The following is a 17,438-nucleotide window of genomic DNA, read 5'->3' on the forward strand; positions in this document are numbered from 1 at the left end:
TACCTTTAACTCAATATTATCTTATGCACTGCTAAGCCACTCTATTCAAAGCGGTGTGACCACAGGAACCGTTTCCCACTGTTCCAACAGAGTGTGGCTCTGAACCACTTCAATTTAAGAATAAGGATAAAAAGGAAAAAAAAACCTGGTTGTCCTGAACACCAGCATCTGCAGCCGGAGGCGGGGAAGGATCATCGCACACCGCCAGGCTTCGCACCAACTTCATCTTGGCATTCGACTGGAGGAGAGAAACGATGGAATGCTCGGCATCTGGGAGAACATTTCTTGGTTCTCAAGTTGTCACAGGCGCAGAGAATCAGATTAAGGTGATGCGTGAACAGATTAGCTTAGGCAGAGCTAATGGGCTGAGCGGGAAGCGAACATGCGGGAGGAGTGTGAGCATGACCCAAGGTGTCTAACAATGTGCAACGGCGGCTGCTGTGTACGATGCGCAGGAGACACCCCGGTGGAGATGTGCCAGGCAAAATGCTCCACAAAAACACGCGCTAATTTTATATGCTTACTTTCGTTTACTTGCAAGTACAGCTCATTTGTCAATCCACTGCTGGATGAGGGCCTCCACATGCCATGTGGAATGTGAGGGTTATTTGATCAATACCTCATCACGTTGGTCATCGTGGGTTGGTCAGGGTGGGGAGCATAGTACTGATTTTGCCACACTGGACTCTGCTGATAACATAGCCCCACAGCAGCCAACAACACCTGTGTTATGGACCGTGTTGTGCATGGTTGTTGCCCATTCAAGCGACTGCCCAGGCTCATGGCCTGCTTAGCTTGACATCTGATGAGATTGGGCAGATTCCTCAATGAATTGGTCAGAGGCTTTTAACATACATGGGCTCCAAAAAATAATTTTCAGAGTCCATAGCACTACCAGAATTTACCGTGAATGCAAACCTTAGCTGAACATAATTAATATACACATCGAACATATATTGTTTCATGAGTTTCACTTATAAGCACCGATTTGCAATGATCTACACAAAGGCATGTGGACAAAAAATGCCATTTGGCAGGAGGCCGAATGCACACCCTGCATTGCAAAAAATAATGCTCTGGGAAGAGAAAAAAACCGCCGTAATATCTTAATGGAAGTAAGGTTAGGGAATAATCCTAGATTTTAACCCTCCATTTGCAAGAATCATTGGTCCCATATAAAACAACAATTTAGGTATCATTCACACCAGTTATGGTGTCGGCTGTTCTCAAATTCTTATTATCATGCAGAAAATATTAAAAATTGCTCCAGATAGCAACAGCAAGTATATGTTGATTTGAAGCTTTTGTGACTGCAGGAATCCATACTCTTTGGTTCTTTCGGTAAAGTCATGAAAGGTAGAAAATAATAGATCACGACGTTTCGATCGCAACACAAGCAACTGTCATCAGGTGAGACAAACACAGCAGGAGAACTGCGTCAGCATCAGCAGTTCTCCTGTCTCACCTGATGACGGTTGCTTGTGTTGTGATCGAAACGTCGTGATCTATTAACCTTCTATCTACGTGACTTTACCGAAAGAACCAAAGAGTCAGCAAAGTATATGCTTCTGTATGCGTCTATGTAGTGTACATGCTGTTTGAACATATACCTTTGCATTCATCGGTAATAAAATTAGGCACAGTTTTGTTCAACAGCTACAGAAAATTTGCAAAAAAAAATGCATCCAAAATAATACTAAATGGTGAAAAAACTTCCACCTCTGACCGAAGAATTAAGCAGAATTATATATTTTACTCCTTACCCATGCATGCTTTTATTTTTAGGCATCGCAGTGAGCGATAACTTGAAGGTTCCACTGCAAGCCACCGCTGCTGAAGATAAACAAGATTGATCCTGCCATTGTCTGCCACCTGCGCTCTCTCAAAGCAATTCGCTGGAGAGGACCGGTTCGCATTCCACCACGAGCAGTCAATACGTGGAGAGATTGAATCCCGCCTGACGAATGGTTTAATTAGAATGTAAACAGATACACATGGGTCTGACCGCTTGCAGATTGTCGCACTGCAAAATATCAAATATCACTGTGCTGTGTTTTTTCTTTAAAATGCCGCGATTAAAACCCGTTTGAACTCCGGGATGGAAGAGAATTCATTCGCACGCTAAATGATGTTTACCTCGAGGTGCGGCATTCTGAGTGCACATTTGTCAGCGTTGATTAGATTAGTATTGATGTCTTACATGGATGCCGGTGATTATGGCGGTTAAAAAAGAAAAATGGCATTGACATTTCCACACTCTCTTCTCGTGAAAACAAATATTTTACTTATCCAGCCATACATCCATCCCCCAATAAATCCATCTACACATCTCTGTGTTTCCACATCTAGCCCTGCTATTCATTTATTTATAGCAAGGATTGCGTTTCGGGTGTTTTTTTTCCTGCTTGGGCCATGGGGCTATGCTGGTTCCTTGCCCTTCTCGCCCATGAAGCACTCCCAAGTCAACACTGAAAACAATCACCCCAATATTTTATGAGCTCCCACTCTTGCGGAGTTTCTCCATATCTCAGCCACTGTGTACCACCCACTGGTTCAAATCGGGGGGTGGGTACCCACAAATGCTGGTTCAAGCACCCTAAATGTTTTAAGAGGCAATTTGAAACAGACACGGGAGTGTGCAGTAGGGTTCAACTTACCTTGGTTCTTTTCCGCGTTGCTCCTTGGTTTTGTGGCCGTCTCTGTGGCAAAGAACAAAGAACGCATTTAATTAAACTCGTTATCAAAAGATAACAGGCTTTGTTAGGTGCAGTTTTCAAAAAGCAACCAATGAAGGAAATAATGAGCCTATTCATTGAAACAATAACAGGATATGAAATGTTTAGCAAAAAAGACAGCGAGCCAAAAAAAAGATATTATTTGCTTTTCAGCATGGGAAAAAAAGGTTTAATATTTCATGATATATCACATAAGATCACTCAAGCAGCAACAATCTCATATGTACAACCCACTGTTGAATAAGGGCCTGCCAATGCCATGTGTCCTGGGTGTTATTTGACCATACTTCACCACGCTGATCAGCACTGGTTATTGAAGGAAGGGAGCATAGACAAGGGATCATAGAAGTACAGTACAAAAGATTTTGCTGCACTACTCAGCTGACCATTACATAGCAAAGCCCCACAGCCACCTATAACAACCTGACTTGCATGATGGTCACCCATCGAAGCACTACCAAGGCTCCAACTCTGCTTGGCTTCTGAGATATGCGAGACCGGGCACTCTCCGGATAATATAGTCACAGGCGCCAATTTTAAACCATTTACGTAAAATATATATGGCTGAAGTTTATCAGATTTTTGGTATTAAAATGAACAACTTAAATCACGTGCACATCAACAGCTCTTTTTAAAAAAACAGCAATTCGTGCCTGCTGGTCGGTCGCAGGATCCGGCTCCGCTCGGCTTGCCTCCCTGTCATCTTCGCCCCGGCTATCGTGGACCAGCAGAATAGACAGTCCGGGAGGCTGCTCCAACCCGTGCTCTCGCTCCCCATTGCCTGCCCCCACTCGTCCTTTCGCGAAGCCGGGCACTTCGCCATGGACGAAGACGATGCTGGGCGTGTCACCACGTGGCCCGTTGTGCTCGTGAGCTATTCCAAGCCTCTCGGCTCCTGCCGTGGCCACAACTTCTGCACCGTCGCTGACGCAGCCCAGCGCTGCTGCTGATAATTCGCCCTCCTCCGTGCCGGTGGTGTCCAGCTCAATCACGATGCTCGGCATCTCCATCTCCTGCTGCTCCCGCGCCGCCACCGTCGTGGCTGCCTCCACCCTGCTGGGTTGCATGCTGAACTCCGCGATGGTCGGGTCGCTGGATGTGGTATTGTCGCTCAGCGAGTTCTGCGCAGACTTAGACTGCACCATGGCACCCGGCGGCTGCTCTCTGTGCGGAGTCTGAGCAGCATTCGTCAGGCTTCTCTGTTCCACTCCAGCCGCAACCACTGTGGCCCCTTGCTCAGATTTGGCAGCACTAATTCTGGCCTTGTGGATTATCGGGATGTCATTGGTGTCTGCCAGGTGCAATTCAAGTTTTTCCAGTTTGTTGCCGGTAAACGGTCTCTCCATGTCTGTCTCAATTGATTTTCCTAATTTCTCAAACTGTACTCGGTTCATTTGCATTGATCCCTTGGTTCACAACCTCCAAATGAGTCATTGTCAAATAATTTTTTTTATATCCTGACAGTTTTTCAGAATGTATTATTTGCAGACACCCTGCTTCACACTGCGCTTAAATGTGACACATTTCTACACATCCAGAAATACAATCTTGAGCATGCAGAGAGGCCTTCCATCGTTACAAGACACAGTGGAGCTGCGCTATGTCCAAAATGATTTGTATGAGACCTCAAAACACTTGTTTTTCGCATGGATTCACGAAACTGAAAAATACAAGAGAGTACAAACAATTGGTTAATGGAATAGATTAAATGACGAAACATACAGAAAGAGCTTAAAAAACCCAAAAAGTATCGTATTTAACATTCTCTGACTATATAAAACGGAATTGTTGTTCCGATGAATATTCATCATTACCTTCTGGTGCTGACTGTATATGCTTTAACAGCAGGTGTCTGGGATTAAATCTTTTTATGAGTAACCCATGAAAAAAGCCAAGGATGCTTGTAAAATAAACAATAAAAAAACCAAGGTAGCAATGAAAGCTGGTGGAGAGCTGTTTTTTTTTTCCCGGAGAAATTAATCTCTGCTTTGGAGAGCAGGTTCCTGTGCAACGATGCCACAACAGTTACGCGAGTGAAAATGTCACTTAACCAACGCGGTCTGCGAATGCAATCAAGTGCTCCAAATGGTGACTTCATGCACAAATATTGTGTGTTGAACTTCTTTAGCACCGTATGAAGCCAGCCGTGCTAATCGGAGGTGCTTAGTAGAAAACTGATTATGCAGGATGAACTGCAACGATTTTCTAAAATGCGGTGCAAAGCAAACTCCACTGGAGGAGATGATTACACAAAATACCGGTTTAAAACCTACGAGAACATCATCCGTCAAGATACACACACATATATACACGTACATTCCCATAGATAAGCGCGTTGCCAATGAATTTATCAATAACGACGTAGTATGAATGGGGTTCCCTTTGATTTGCAATGACTCAAGATGCCAACAAAAGCCCCAGGCGTCAGCTGAACAATATTAGGACCAACACGAACGACATCATTAGCGGCGTGCACAATTACCGCCTGGAATCTCTGGGCCTCTCTTGAAGGCAACGAGGCTACGCCTTGCAAATGTCAATGGACGCATGGAAAGAGCAATCTTCATCCATAAATTTCAGCTGGGAAGGCATAAACCCGCGAAGGTACTTAGGCGAGGATAAATATTGTACGTCCCTGCTCACTGAAGATCGTCTCCGACTGCAAACGTGGGTGGACATTGCGTCGCCGCGTATTGAATAATTTAATTGCGCAATTTCAGGGCATCTGCTCGGAAACGCGCTCCCTCTTGGTGTTGCGGTTACTCATGAGCACGTCTGACGATTTTGCATACAAATGAATGCAAACAGAACAGCACATCCCAGCGGCAGCACACCATTTTCATTTTGCCATTACAAGTCAACGTTCAACGTTTGCTTAACATCCGACATCATTCCGCACAACAAATGGGACAACCCGGAAACGCGTCACGTAATACGGAGAAATTCAACTTGGCTTCATGGCGCCGTCTTAATTTTGCTTCAGCCTCTCAAAACCGTGAATATCCTCTTTCTCAGAGTGGCTGTGGGATAGACGCCATGAACAGCGCGACACATGGGGCAGTGCTGTCGGCCGTTGGCACAAAACCAAGAACTACAGGAACAGCCGTAGGCCTAAAATATAAATCGCTATTGAACACTCGCCAAGGTCCCATAAGTGATCGGGCCCAGTTTATAGCAACAGAAAAAATATGCAGTGCATTCGATTTTCCACAATTAAGCTGGTTTTGTGAAGGCAGATGATGATTCAGACTGTATGAATACTAAGTTAAATCCCATTGCAATCCATATGCACAGTAACCACGGGTGAGGCCAAAGCAAATTGATTGATTTAAACAAACTCTGAAATTCCAATAAAAGGCTTGATTTGTTCCACCGTCCTATACATCAAAAAATCAAAAGCAGATTTGCTTGCAATCGCACTGGCACCAGTCTAGTTGCAACATATACGAGGCAACAGATTTTGGGATTAAAGCCTTTTATATTGCATATATCTGGAGAACATCAATTGAGAACAAATACCAAAAGCACTGCACATTAGAACACGAGGATCAACACAAATTGTTTTGTAGTTCAGCAGTTCTGAATTGATCCATTACTCTTGAAAAATTTTCCTGGAAATTTGTTTCATGACCTATCTCATTTAAATTACATTTTTCACTCCAGAGTTATGGTTATGATTTGTACAACACGATCCGTAACATCCAGATAAATACAATGTATGATGATTAAAAGTTATTGCAAAGTCTTTATCACAACATCATTTTATTAAATATAATTAAAACACACGTATCTTACCTATAAATAACAATATCTCTGGTTGTGTTTAATTGTAAAATATATATTAATCTCATTTAAATTATTTTTTATGGTTTCAAGTTTGGTTCTCACTCTTTTTTTCTACAGTTTCACATCTCACGATTTTACCCATCAAAATATAACATAATTAGCCCTGCATACGCACTTTTACTTGATATCTTGGGACGCTAAGCCTCAGCTTATTAACCACTTGTTTAAAGCTACAGCGCATTATTACATGCTACAACACTTGGGTACACACCAAGATAAGGGACTGAGAATGAGGTATCCTCTTTCGGCGGGGAAACTGAAAACCATAATAAGGCACTTACATCAGCAAAGCCTGCGTATTACTACACGCCAACAATGAGGACATGCGTGTCTGGCTGCATTCAAGTAGATGCCAGCTTTCACGACCTCCGACCTGCAACTCGATATACCTGCTGGCACCACGGCATGACTACTGTTACAAAAATAAGACATGATATGTTCGGCCATGTCGGTCCGGCACTCTTTGTCGTGCTCCTCCACAATGCTACACAGAATGGGCATAGCATTGTGGTAAACATGGTAAGCAAGCGCGAGTCGGCGGTATTGCTTTTGCCATATGGTGGCCACGTTATGTAATGCCCGCACAACGCAGTCCCCTTTTCTAAAATAAATCCCATATCTGAGCACATATGCTCACCACAACATGGAAGCAATATCCTGTTACCCGCTTATCGACGCTATCCACAAACTGTAATAGGACAGCTCGTATAACTGTCAATTATGCGTGCCCATGCGCTCACGTATTGGCTGTGTACACAGCATACATACACACACAGTCATGAGCCCATCCGGTGAGGCCTATGTGTCATACACATGGGTACGCGTTGGTACATGGGCAAGTTATTGGCTGTTTTTTTTGCTGGGGTGACTAGAAGTAAAACCATGTCTTGCACAGGTGCTGCTAATAAGGCATTTCAAAACTGACGTAATTTCCACTGGTGGGAGGAGCAGTGGTGCAGTGGTAAGAAAAACTGTGTTATGAGCCTGGTGATCCGAGTTCAATTACCGGTCACAACTAACATCAGTGGGGAATGACATCTAAACAGTGACAAGCATGGTGAAGTATGGTCAAACAAGCAGCATGACTGACACAGCATGGGGTGGCCTTCATCCCAGAAATGGATTAACCAAGGGCTGAAAATTATTTTATCATTTCCACTAATCCATGTAATAACAACAAAACACGTGCAATGCTGGGAACACATTTTCTTTTTTTCTAAACTGTTGTGTGTTATTGCACCTCTCCCCCACGACCAAGATAAAACATCCAGATTGTAGGTACAGTATATCATTAATTCTTAAACCTCGAGCTGAGGAGGATATGCATGCGCAGCTGCTCGCGATATTTTGCAGTGCTTCCTTCTATTAATGTCCACTCGCGTGCGATGTTAAATATATCAGAATCAATGTGCCGCATGCCGCGTGCACATTGCAGTGTGAATGCACCCGATGTGTACTTCTCTGTAAAGCACAAGAGGCAAACCCGGCGTGTCTGAAGCGTGCCCAGCCTTCGACCCATGTTGCAGCCGCTGAACGGCACAATTTATTCACCGTAAACACGCATTTCGATTTTAATTAAACAAGAACTGACAAAACTGTAATTATCGCTGACAGTCAACCATCTGAAAATAGAATACGTGCTGAACAGCCGTATGCTCTCGCTGTAAAATGCATTTGCAAGCAGTTGGGCAACGCAAAACGAATGTAAACGCAATTCAGATCCTAAAATCTAATAACAAATACAAATTCGGCAACACAGAGGGGAAACGTTTTCCAACAAGCGATTTGCGCTACAGACTTAAAAAGTTAAATGACCTCATCAACGCCCCCCACGCGAATATAAGACCATCAAAGATGTGACCAAATATTCGCGTGACTTGCGCGACACATTTTGCGCGGCGCACAGACATTCATTCGCCCGCAGCACCCGCGGCAGTTGCCCTCGCTCGCCGTGACTAAATTACCACAAAAACAAGAGTCTCTCTCGCCTTAGCGCCGGGTGTTTTCCCACCAACGTCAACGTCAGAAGCACCCGCGTGTCTCGGGGTTCATGTCGCCTCATCGCGCACAAAGGCAAAGCCGGCAAGCAGCACGACGGTCCGGCAAATGTCAGGCGCGCGGCATCGACGTAACGCTCGCTCCACGCAAACCCAAAGCCCTCTTCAACGAAAAACGGGCCACGTCCGAGCCAAACCACATCAAGGCGTGCAACAACGTAGGGACATGCCGGCTGATACCAGCTCCAAATGGCCAGCCGCTGTTCTTATCTACAAGTGTGACAATACGTGGCGTCGGCTTAAGAGGCGGGTTTTAACCAGCGCGGCTGCGACACGTGAGTGCGTGAACCACGCTGCAGTGTCGCCGAATGAAACGTACGGACGCATTCCAGAGGGACGGGCAACATTTTTTTTGAGGCAGATTCTACGAAAAAAAAAGTTGTCCCGGCGTAAGCCCGAGCTTATTTCCGAACCCATTTATGTAATAAACATTGGAGCGTCACAGGAGAGAAAAAAAAACATTGCCAGACCTCAAGGCCGTTCCCATAACCCCCAATACCTCCATCGGCTTCCCAATCCAGTTTCACATCAAATTCAAGATTGCCCTCACCATTTATTAATATTATCTATAGGCTCGCCACAACACACCTCATTTCCCTTCCCATCTTCGCATTCACGTTCTTTCCGATCTCTCCACAGCCCAAGGCCTCCTGTCGAAGCCCCAAGCCAACCGCGGCTCGGTTGTGTGAGGTGGCTCTCCTTCTTCCCGATGGTCTCGCACAATGGCACCACCACCACTCTCCCCCCAGCCTCCGTGCCGTCAACTTTGCTGCCCCTGTTCGGGCTCATAGATCTTCCCATCCTCTCCTGCCTATCTCTTCCCCTCTAGATTAGATTTAGTTCGTATACTGTATAGAGACTACCATCTGTACGATACGCATGTCGCACTGTTTTTGTACAGCGTCTTGAGATGTATATAGACGCCGAATAAATCCGAATGGTAACTGTACAGGCAGACCTCGCCGAATGTGGGGGGTTGCATTCCTGGAAAATGGCATGTTGGGCAAAAAAACGCATTTGACAAATAATACACCTGATGGGAATAACAAGGTTGCATACCTGGGTCCAAAATGACTACTCCCTCCCTATTGTTTAACTAATTCTACATAATTTCCACCCCCTTGTTATTGTAATAAAGTATGCCAGGTCACTGCATTTCCTGTGTGCACGCTTTATTTTTCACCCTTCACCCCCCACATCTCCACTACACTTCCCACAACGTGGCACTCACGGCCAAATGACCGCCCCTGAGACCGAATTCCCAGCCTGACGCTCGCCCCTAACACCGTCACCTGAACGTTAAATGATTCGCCACCTAGGCCGTCCATATGACAGACGGCCTCAACAAGCTGACGGCTAGATGCATGCGCCAATGTGTGAACATTTGCGTCGCGCCGTTGTCCCCGTGAGCGTGTTGATGGTTCGCTAATCGAGGAGTCCGTATGACTTGACGTCCTCGATGAGCGGACTACTAGATGCATGCGCCAATGGGTGAACATTCGCATTGTGCATGCTAAGTGTGTTACATTATAACACAAAAAAAAACAATATGCAAAAGAACACACAGAAACATGTGTTAAATAGTTTTCACAGTCGATTAATTCACACCTTCCAATGGATGCAGCCAGGGGCGGAGCCAGGATTTCAGGCCGGGGTACAACATTCAACAAATGTTAATTTCAATAATGATTTAGAGAGTCAGGCTGTTGAGCTAGACGCCATCGGTTGGCGACACGCTCTGACAATGCAGTTGCACGGAGTCCGCCAGACCGAGTGTCGTACACTTACACGCAGAATGTCACCCCCCCTGTCACCCCCCCTGTCACCCCCCCTGGATGCAGCACTCACGGCACTAATTTTCGACGCGGAGACGAAAATGTCAGCGTCAAACCGCATATAGCCGAAACATCGCCCCCGTGTTCCAGAAAACAGACCTCGTGGGGCAAGACGTGTACGGCCGGAAGACGCTTTCAATAAAGCCACATGGGGCCAAGTTTGTCCTGTAATATGGTGAGCGCCATCAAAGTATATTTTGTCAATTTTCTAAATATTTTAACTGACCACTGGGTAGGCTGATGTGGCAAACGATGATTGCTGAATGTTTAACCATAGCTAGGCTGATTTTTTTTACATCTTTCAAATGTAAATAACTTCAAGCGATGTTGGAAAGCGAAAACACCCCCAATTAAGTATGGATTTTTGTTGTTGTCGCAAACCCTTCTCACCCAGTTACAGTGTTTATTGTGTGATGTGATGAGGTTACTGCACAAGTCCAACAGAATCGTGTACTGGTAGGAAATCACACTCCCTGGCTTTGCACATATTGGCATGCCTGCCCGGGGCTTGCTGGGCCGATTATATATTTAAAAAAAACTCTGGATGCAAAATATCCCTCACATTACAGACAGACCGACTCTAGTGGAAACCCGTTCACAAGACAGTCATGACAGGCACAATCAGTGGCACATTAAGTCGCCCCTAACCAACCGACGACCTACACTTCAAAATAAAATCACAAAGCAGGCACGCGCATCAACGAATGCATTTCCGCAAGATTTGTTTTGAAGCGCGTCCTTTCCCACCGTGGTTGCACATTACTGACCTGCAGCAAACGTATCAACCAACACGTCGTTCACACCTGCACTGCCCGACGGTAGTATTTTCAGTCATCGTTCAAGACTCGGCCGGCAGACGAAGGTCACTCGTTATTCGCCTACCTGGTCGGGGTAAGGTGCGGTTGCAGCGGCAGCAGTGCCGGATGCGTGAGGTTCGTCGTGGCTTATAGACGACACCTGCAGAGGCCACGCCGCGCCGGGCAAATGCACATATCCCACACCACGTGGCACATTTTACAGAGGCGGTCCCACAGAGGTCACCGATACAGCCACAACGCAGCAGGGGGAGCAGGCAGCAACGGAAAATAAAGAAATGAGGTGTGGGTCATGAAGGTTAGGTGAGCATAAAATGTTACAAAAAAAACATGTTTTTTTAAATTCTAGACTGGCTATGAGTCTTACAGAACAGAGCAAATTCAAAGATAATAGCAAAAAACTATTAAAAATACAGCTGGGAAAAAAAGATAAAAGATTTAACAAAACATCATCCTGCCAGTAATGGCTTCTGAAAATATCTGGCATTCGAAAAAAAAGAACCAAATCATATTTATTTTTATATTCTAATTCTTGAAAGGGCACAGTCCTCATGTGAGAGTAAAGGTAACAGCAGAGAAGAGCCAGCGGTGAACACAGCGCACAAGTGGCGGGGGATCAAAACAGCAGTGTCGACACATACACACATGCCGACAGCCCTCTCCCTCCTTCCTGTTCTCCTTCCTCCCTCTCCCCCTCCCTGTCCTCCCTCGCTCCTCCCTCTCCCCTCCCTTCTCCTTATCCAGCCTTCCTCCCTGCCCTCCTTTCTATCGTCTCTCTGTTCCATTCTCTTCTCTCATCCCCGTCATACCTCTCCTCTCCTTCCTTCCCTCCATCCTCTCCTCTCTCTTTTCCCCATCCCTATCCTGTCTTCCGTCCCTCTTCTCCTTGTCATATCCCCTTCCTTTCCTTTCCTCTGTCCTCCCTCTTGCTCCCCCCTCCTCATCCCTGTCCTCCCTACCTCTTCCCTTTCCTCTCCTCCCTGTAATCCCCTCTTCTTTGCTCCCCCTACCCTCCCTCTCCTCCCTCACCATTCCTCTGCTCTCTTGGAGACAGCAGTCGGCGAGTGCGTGCGGCTGTCAGACACAGCACCCTATCTACCCGTCAGCTATCGGAGGCTCTGAGCGGCGTCACTTCCACTTGAGGGAGCCATTCACAGTCAGGATAGACCCGAGAACATTGAAGCCGTCCGACAATTAATTACATGCTCATGCATGCTGCGGACACACACATGCACATTTTATTTATAATGATCCATTCACCTAATTGCTGCATTAAAACAAATATTATATAAATTGACACGCTATATAATGCAAAATAAGATCCCGTGTGTATGTGAAATTAATTCATTTAAAATGTTAATGTAACACAGTGTTCTCTCTCCAATATAAACAGATCCCCCCCCCCCATCATTTTAAAAATAATTCTATAAACACACGCATACATATATGCACACAAAACCATGCCTGAATATACAGATCGTAAAATGTAAAAAATACCACTTACCCGGCCATATTTTTTTCAGAATGCCTTCCCAATAAAAAGGGGAAATGAGAGATTGAGAAAAATATATATAACAACAGTGGCACAACTAAAATTAAAACACCCCGCTACATACACAAGTGAATACGTTGGAGCTTCCGAGGCGGAAGGTGGTGGCTACATTCTGGATGCGCAGAGGCAAGCGGCCCGGACTACAAATCTCAAGCTATGAATGAAACCTGCGCGTGAACGGTGTGGGGGCTCTTTTTTACTGAATGGAAGATGGCCCATGAATGAACGGGACCGCATCACACACCGCCGGCATGTATCACGGGGCTCTCTCCGCTCCCCATTTGCATGCCGAGAGGATGCAGCGCTTTTATTTTTATTATTACTGCTACTATTATTATTTCAAGCGGCAAAAAAAATAGAAGGGCACTTATCCTGCGGATGCCTGCGTGGGGCTGCGTGCCTTATGTGCGCACGTGCGTGCTCGTTTCGTTCACGCACACAGCAGTCCAACACACAATTTTTCCACCATCTGAATCCCTGCCATGATCTTGCTTCCTACAAAATTACAGAGCATCCCGTGCCGGAGATTTGCTATGAAAATTAAATCCCCCTTCCCCTCCCCACTCTCCCTCCCCAACGCTGTCGGGGTGTGCTTACAAGTGTGCATTTTACTGCATCCATGGCAGCTCAGTCATGACTACATTTGTTTTATTGTTTCACGTTTTAAGTTGTACAATTGTATACACAACCAGATCTATGATAGGAATATGTATCCGGTTCAAGCTCTGTTTTGTACAGCTGAGATTTGCTTCCACGGACGTGTCAGATCGGATTGTTTTTACGACACCTACAAAAGGGATGGATGATGTACAGTGAAAAAAAAACGTTGAATGCAAATACAGGAAATGTCCACCACTATATCCTGTTAAGGCTTAGTGATGTAATGGCAAGCAGAAAACCAATCTATGTAAACATGCTCGCTTCAGGATGTTATTTATCAGACGACCAATGTTTCCAAGTCTTTAAAAATGTACAACAGTGAACAGGCAGTTGCCATACAAAAAAAAGCCACCAAGTAAAAACGGTTTAATTTATTTAAATTCCTCGCTGCTCACTGATGACGCATCTAATTAATTGGCCACTTAAACGCGCGGCTTGCTACCAACAGCTGCACGTCCCCGCACAATTCATGCATTTACAATGCAATTCACGGGAACACAAATTTTCATCAATAACCTATCCGAAATAATGAACCATAATTCAGCGATCTTATTTACAAACTGCTGTTATCAAATCATTATTTCAAAGGTGGTGGTGGTGATGGAGGGGGCAGGGGTGCACGCAGGTAGACTTGCAAGCAAGCAAAAGAGTAGAAAAGCCACTCGATATTTTCCCCGTGATGAATGGTCTCATATTGGGGAACGTACATGTTCCTATTTGATTGTGTTAGCATGGGAGGGGGGGGGGGGGGGCGATGACTCACGCACGCCCACTCGCGCCCGCACTCCTCCGCACGCCCAGGATCTGTCGGCAGCATCGCCGGGAGCGCATCACCCGGCAACGGGAGGCGACAGCCACCGTCACTGGGGTCAGCGCTTGCCACCGGAACCCGCCGATTTGTATGCCCTGTCATTAATACAAGAACGAGAAGATGGTGATCCCAACACCTCAATATGGGAGGGGAAGTGGCTGGAAGGGGCGCAGCACCCCCCCCCCCACTCCTAGCCCCCGCCACATTTTATATTCTCCTATAGTTGAGTGAGAAAATGTTGGAACAATACAAAATTAGTACAATTAAGCAATGAGAGTTGCGGCCTTTTCCCATACATTGGGGTGAAAGGTAGTGATATCTGAACTGGTCTCTACTAAACCACCAGGTAAGGCCCACTGAGCTATGTAGCTCTTTTTCAGAATCGACCTTGCCACAAATGATAGCTCATCGAAGCAGCTTATCATGTGGAAATTTATAGCAGCCCAATACTCTAAACGGATGTTTCTAAAAAGTGGAGGGGAAAACCCGGAGGATCCGGAGAAAAACCCATGCGATCACGGGGAGAACACGCAAACTCCAAATATACAGGTGTCAGGGTCAGGATCGAACCCACGACCTCCTGTATACCAGGCAAGGTAGTTAACACTTCACCACCGTGGCACCCAATTCTAAAGTCTGCTTCACCAACGAACGTGGAGTATGGTCAAACAACCACCATTTGACTGTGACGGCATGAGAAGGCCTTCATCCAGCAGCGTATTGGCAAGGGGCTGTACATACTCATTATTATTAGTCATGCTGTGAGTGCAGAATTCATGATAGACAAAAGCAGATCGTATTGTTTACTTGTTCTCTTGAGTGTTTAACATTTATGTGAAGTTTGTTTAACATTGGGGTGCTGGCAGGGTTAGAAGAAAATGCAACTCAATACTCAAACATATCATATTTTGAGATATGTACCAAACTTACATGCCGGGCAATTGGACAAACATTTGAAGATTCGTTAATATGAAAATTTTAGTTCACTGCTACAGTCACAAATTGCTGTATGAGCATACAGCACTTACAATTAATTATTGTGTATGACAGCAATCTATTCAGGAGCTAAATGCCGATGCCGAGGTCTGCTCGCGACGAAAGGGCTTATGAAGCTAGACGACTAGCTTCATAAACCTTTACAACCCGACAAGCGAGATGATGGTTTGAGCTCTGAGCCACTACACCACTGATATTGAAAAATGCCCAGCATTTGTCTAATCAGTGCAATTTGATCTCAATGGCCTGTTGCACAGACATCATATTCAACTCTGAATGCTTTGCAACAAATAGAGGTGCAGGTTGAAGGCAATGTGCTACCCTCAGCAGTGGATTTATGAAGTAAACCTCTTCATGGAAGTACTATTAAGTGGAATTAAACTGAAAAGTTCATTAAAATTTAAGAGATTTCATTGCAAACGGTATCATTTGTGTTAAGTTATTGGAAATCGCATGTACAGTCAACTCTCAATTGTCAGGGGTAAATGGGAAGGAGCAGCCCAGATGAAACAAAAACACGGATAACTCAAAACGTACAATAATTGAAACCCATATTTATTGTTTCCCTGTGTTTGTGTGGACATGTTTGTGGTCATGTGGGCACGGAGTCAACAGTAGGGAGCAACTAATAATGTAGCATATTGTCATGTATATATTTAATTAATTGGTTAATTAGCCACCCGGATAATCCACCCATGGATAATTGTCGTTAACTAGTAACCATCGGGCGGGCTTTCCTCACATTCTAGTGGCATAAGTGTCATACTCCATGGGAGGCAAATTACGAAACCAAATTACAATTTGAGTGAAACAATCAATCTCTTCATTGTAATTTATGGGGACCCAAATAAAAACAAGCATTAATTTATTCGTGCCCTTCTTAAAAAATATTAGATTTACACCAGCCACTTAACCACGACTCCCTGCATTAAATATTGCTCACTTGGTGAGCATATTGACGAGCTGGAATGCATCACACCAAAGAGTTGCAGTGTACACATTTAAGCTCACAGCAGCTGCATTTGAAGCAACAAGACCACCTCTCTCTACCTGCCACCTTCTCAGTGACAAAACGCTCTCCTGGTGATGCACGTGGCAGCAGCTGTATACATAAGCAGGAGGTTAGAGGCCTCTACCCACTCACGGCGAGACTATCACATTGTCTGCCGAAAGAGCGATTCTCTCAGCAGCCATGCGACGAAGGAAACGGTTGCAAAAAAAAAGGCAGCCAGGGCTGCCTTGGCTGAGCGACAGTGATGTATTCCAGCTCTGAATATGATGGCTGCCCCCCACTCTACCATCAACCTCTCAATCGAATGTGTATTGGCACTGGCTGCCCAAACTGAATGAGGTGTATGCTAGACAGACGGGGGGATATATGATGTATACACGGTCCTTCCTATTTGATGCTGCAATATATAGCAAAGCCGACTGTCGAAAATGTCTGCATTATAAATACAGATGATGATAAAAGAGATTTAACTTTTTAAAATATATAAAGAGTCCTGAGTCACGAATAATCATGCTGTGGGGATTTGAAGTGGGGAAGTAGTTAAAGCTATGCACTGTGAACCCGGTGACCTCAGTTTTATTTCCAGCCACGGCTAGCGTAAGTGGCCAGTGAGATATTAACCGGTTCTGGGAGTCCCCTTCACCAACTCGTACTAACCAGCAGTGGTAATTATGGTCAAACAACCCGCATGACCATCATAGTGCAGAGATGCCTTCATTCGATAGTGGCTTGACAAAGAGCTGTATGTATGACGAAAGAAAAAGTAACATTTATTTATTATTATTATTATTAATCATGCTGCAAGAGTATCATTTATTCATAGAAAAAACAGTGAGAGAAGAAATTCACAAAATAAATCAATCAGTATCCAGCACATTCCCACAGCCAAATTTCAGCCATAGAGTCAGTGCAAATATCATGAGTTTTTTTTACTTGCAGTCCTGGAATTTTCGTACAAATCTGTGAGTTCTGTGAATGACATATATATATCTGCGCAAGTAAATAAAACATCAGAATAGGTAAAGAACGATCCTTTTAAAAACATGTAGATCTAAACTTGTAAATACATAAATAGGTCGTGCATCAGACTGTCTGATACAAGTTTGAAGCTTCTTCATG

The 17,438-nt window shown here is 44.9% G+C and overlaps 1 protein-coding gene across 8 annotated transcripts in view; it reads right to left on the bottom strand.

Moving 5' to 3' along the window:
- LOC116940974 (R3H domain-containing protein 1-like) overlaps positions 1 to 17,438 on the bottom strand; it is a 69,835-nt gene that overhangs the window by 40,629 nt on the left and 11,768 nt on the right. For 2 of the 8 annotated variants that reach the window (XM_032951448.2, XM_032951447.2), the window contains exons 1-5: positions 12,793 to 13,379; positions 11,356 to 11,430; positions 3,389 to 4,395; positions 2,658 to 2,699; positions 146 to 238 (exon numbers count right to left, since the gene is read on the bottom strand). In XM_032951448.2, the coding sequence (XP_032807339.1) occupies positions 146 to 238; positions 2,658 to 2,699; positions 3,389 to 4,135 (882 nt within the window). In that variant the 5' untranslated portion in view covers positions 4,136 to 4,395; positions 11,356 to 11,430; positions 12,793 to 13,379. Of the gene's footprint in view, positions 1 to 145; positions 239 to 2,657; positions 2,700 to 3,388; positions 4,396 to 11,240; positions 11,431 to 12,792; positions 13,380 to 14,263; positions 14,407 to 17,438 lie in introns of those variants that run through there. The other 6 variants (XM_076066122.1, XM_032951441.2, XM_076066123.1 and 3 more) reach the window with 6 other exon arrangements.

Source organism: Petromyzon marinus, chromosome 10 (genome assembly GCF_048934315.1).
Source record: "Petromyzon marinus isolate PM22_M1 ecotype Great Lakes invasive population chromosome 10, UKy_Petmar_22M1.pri1.0, whole genome shotgun sequence".
In the NCBI taxonomy this organism is placed as follows: domain Eukaryota; kingdom Metazoa; phylum Chordata; class Hyperoartia; order Petromyzontiformes; family Petromyzontidae; genus Petromyzon; species Petromyzon marinus.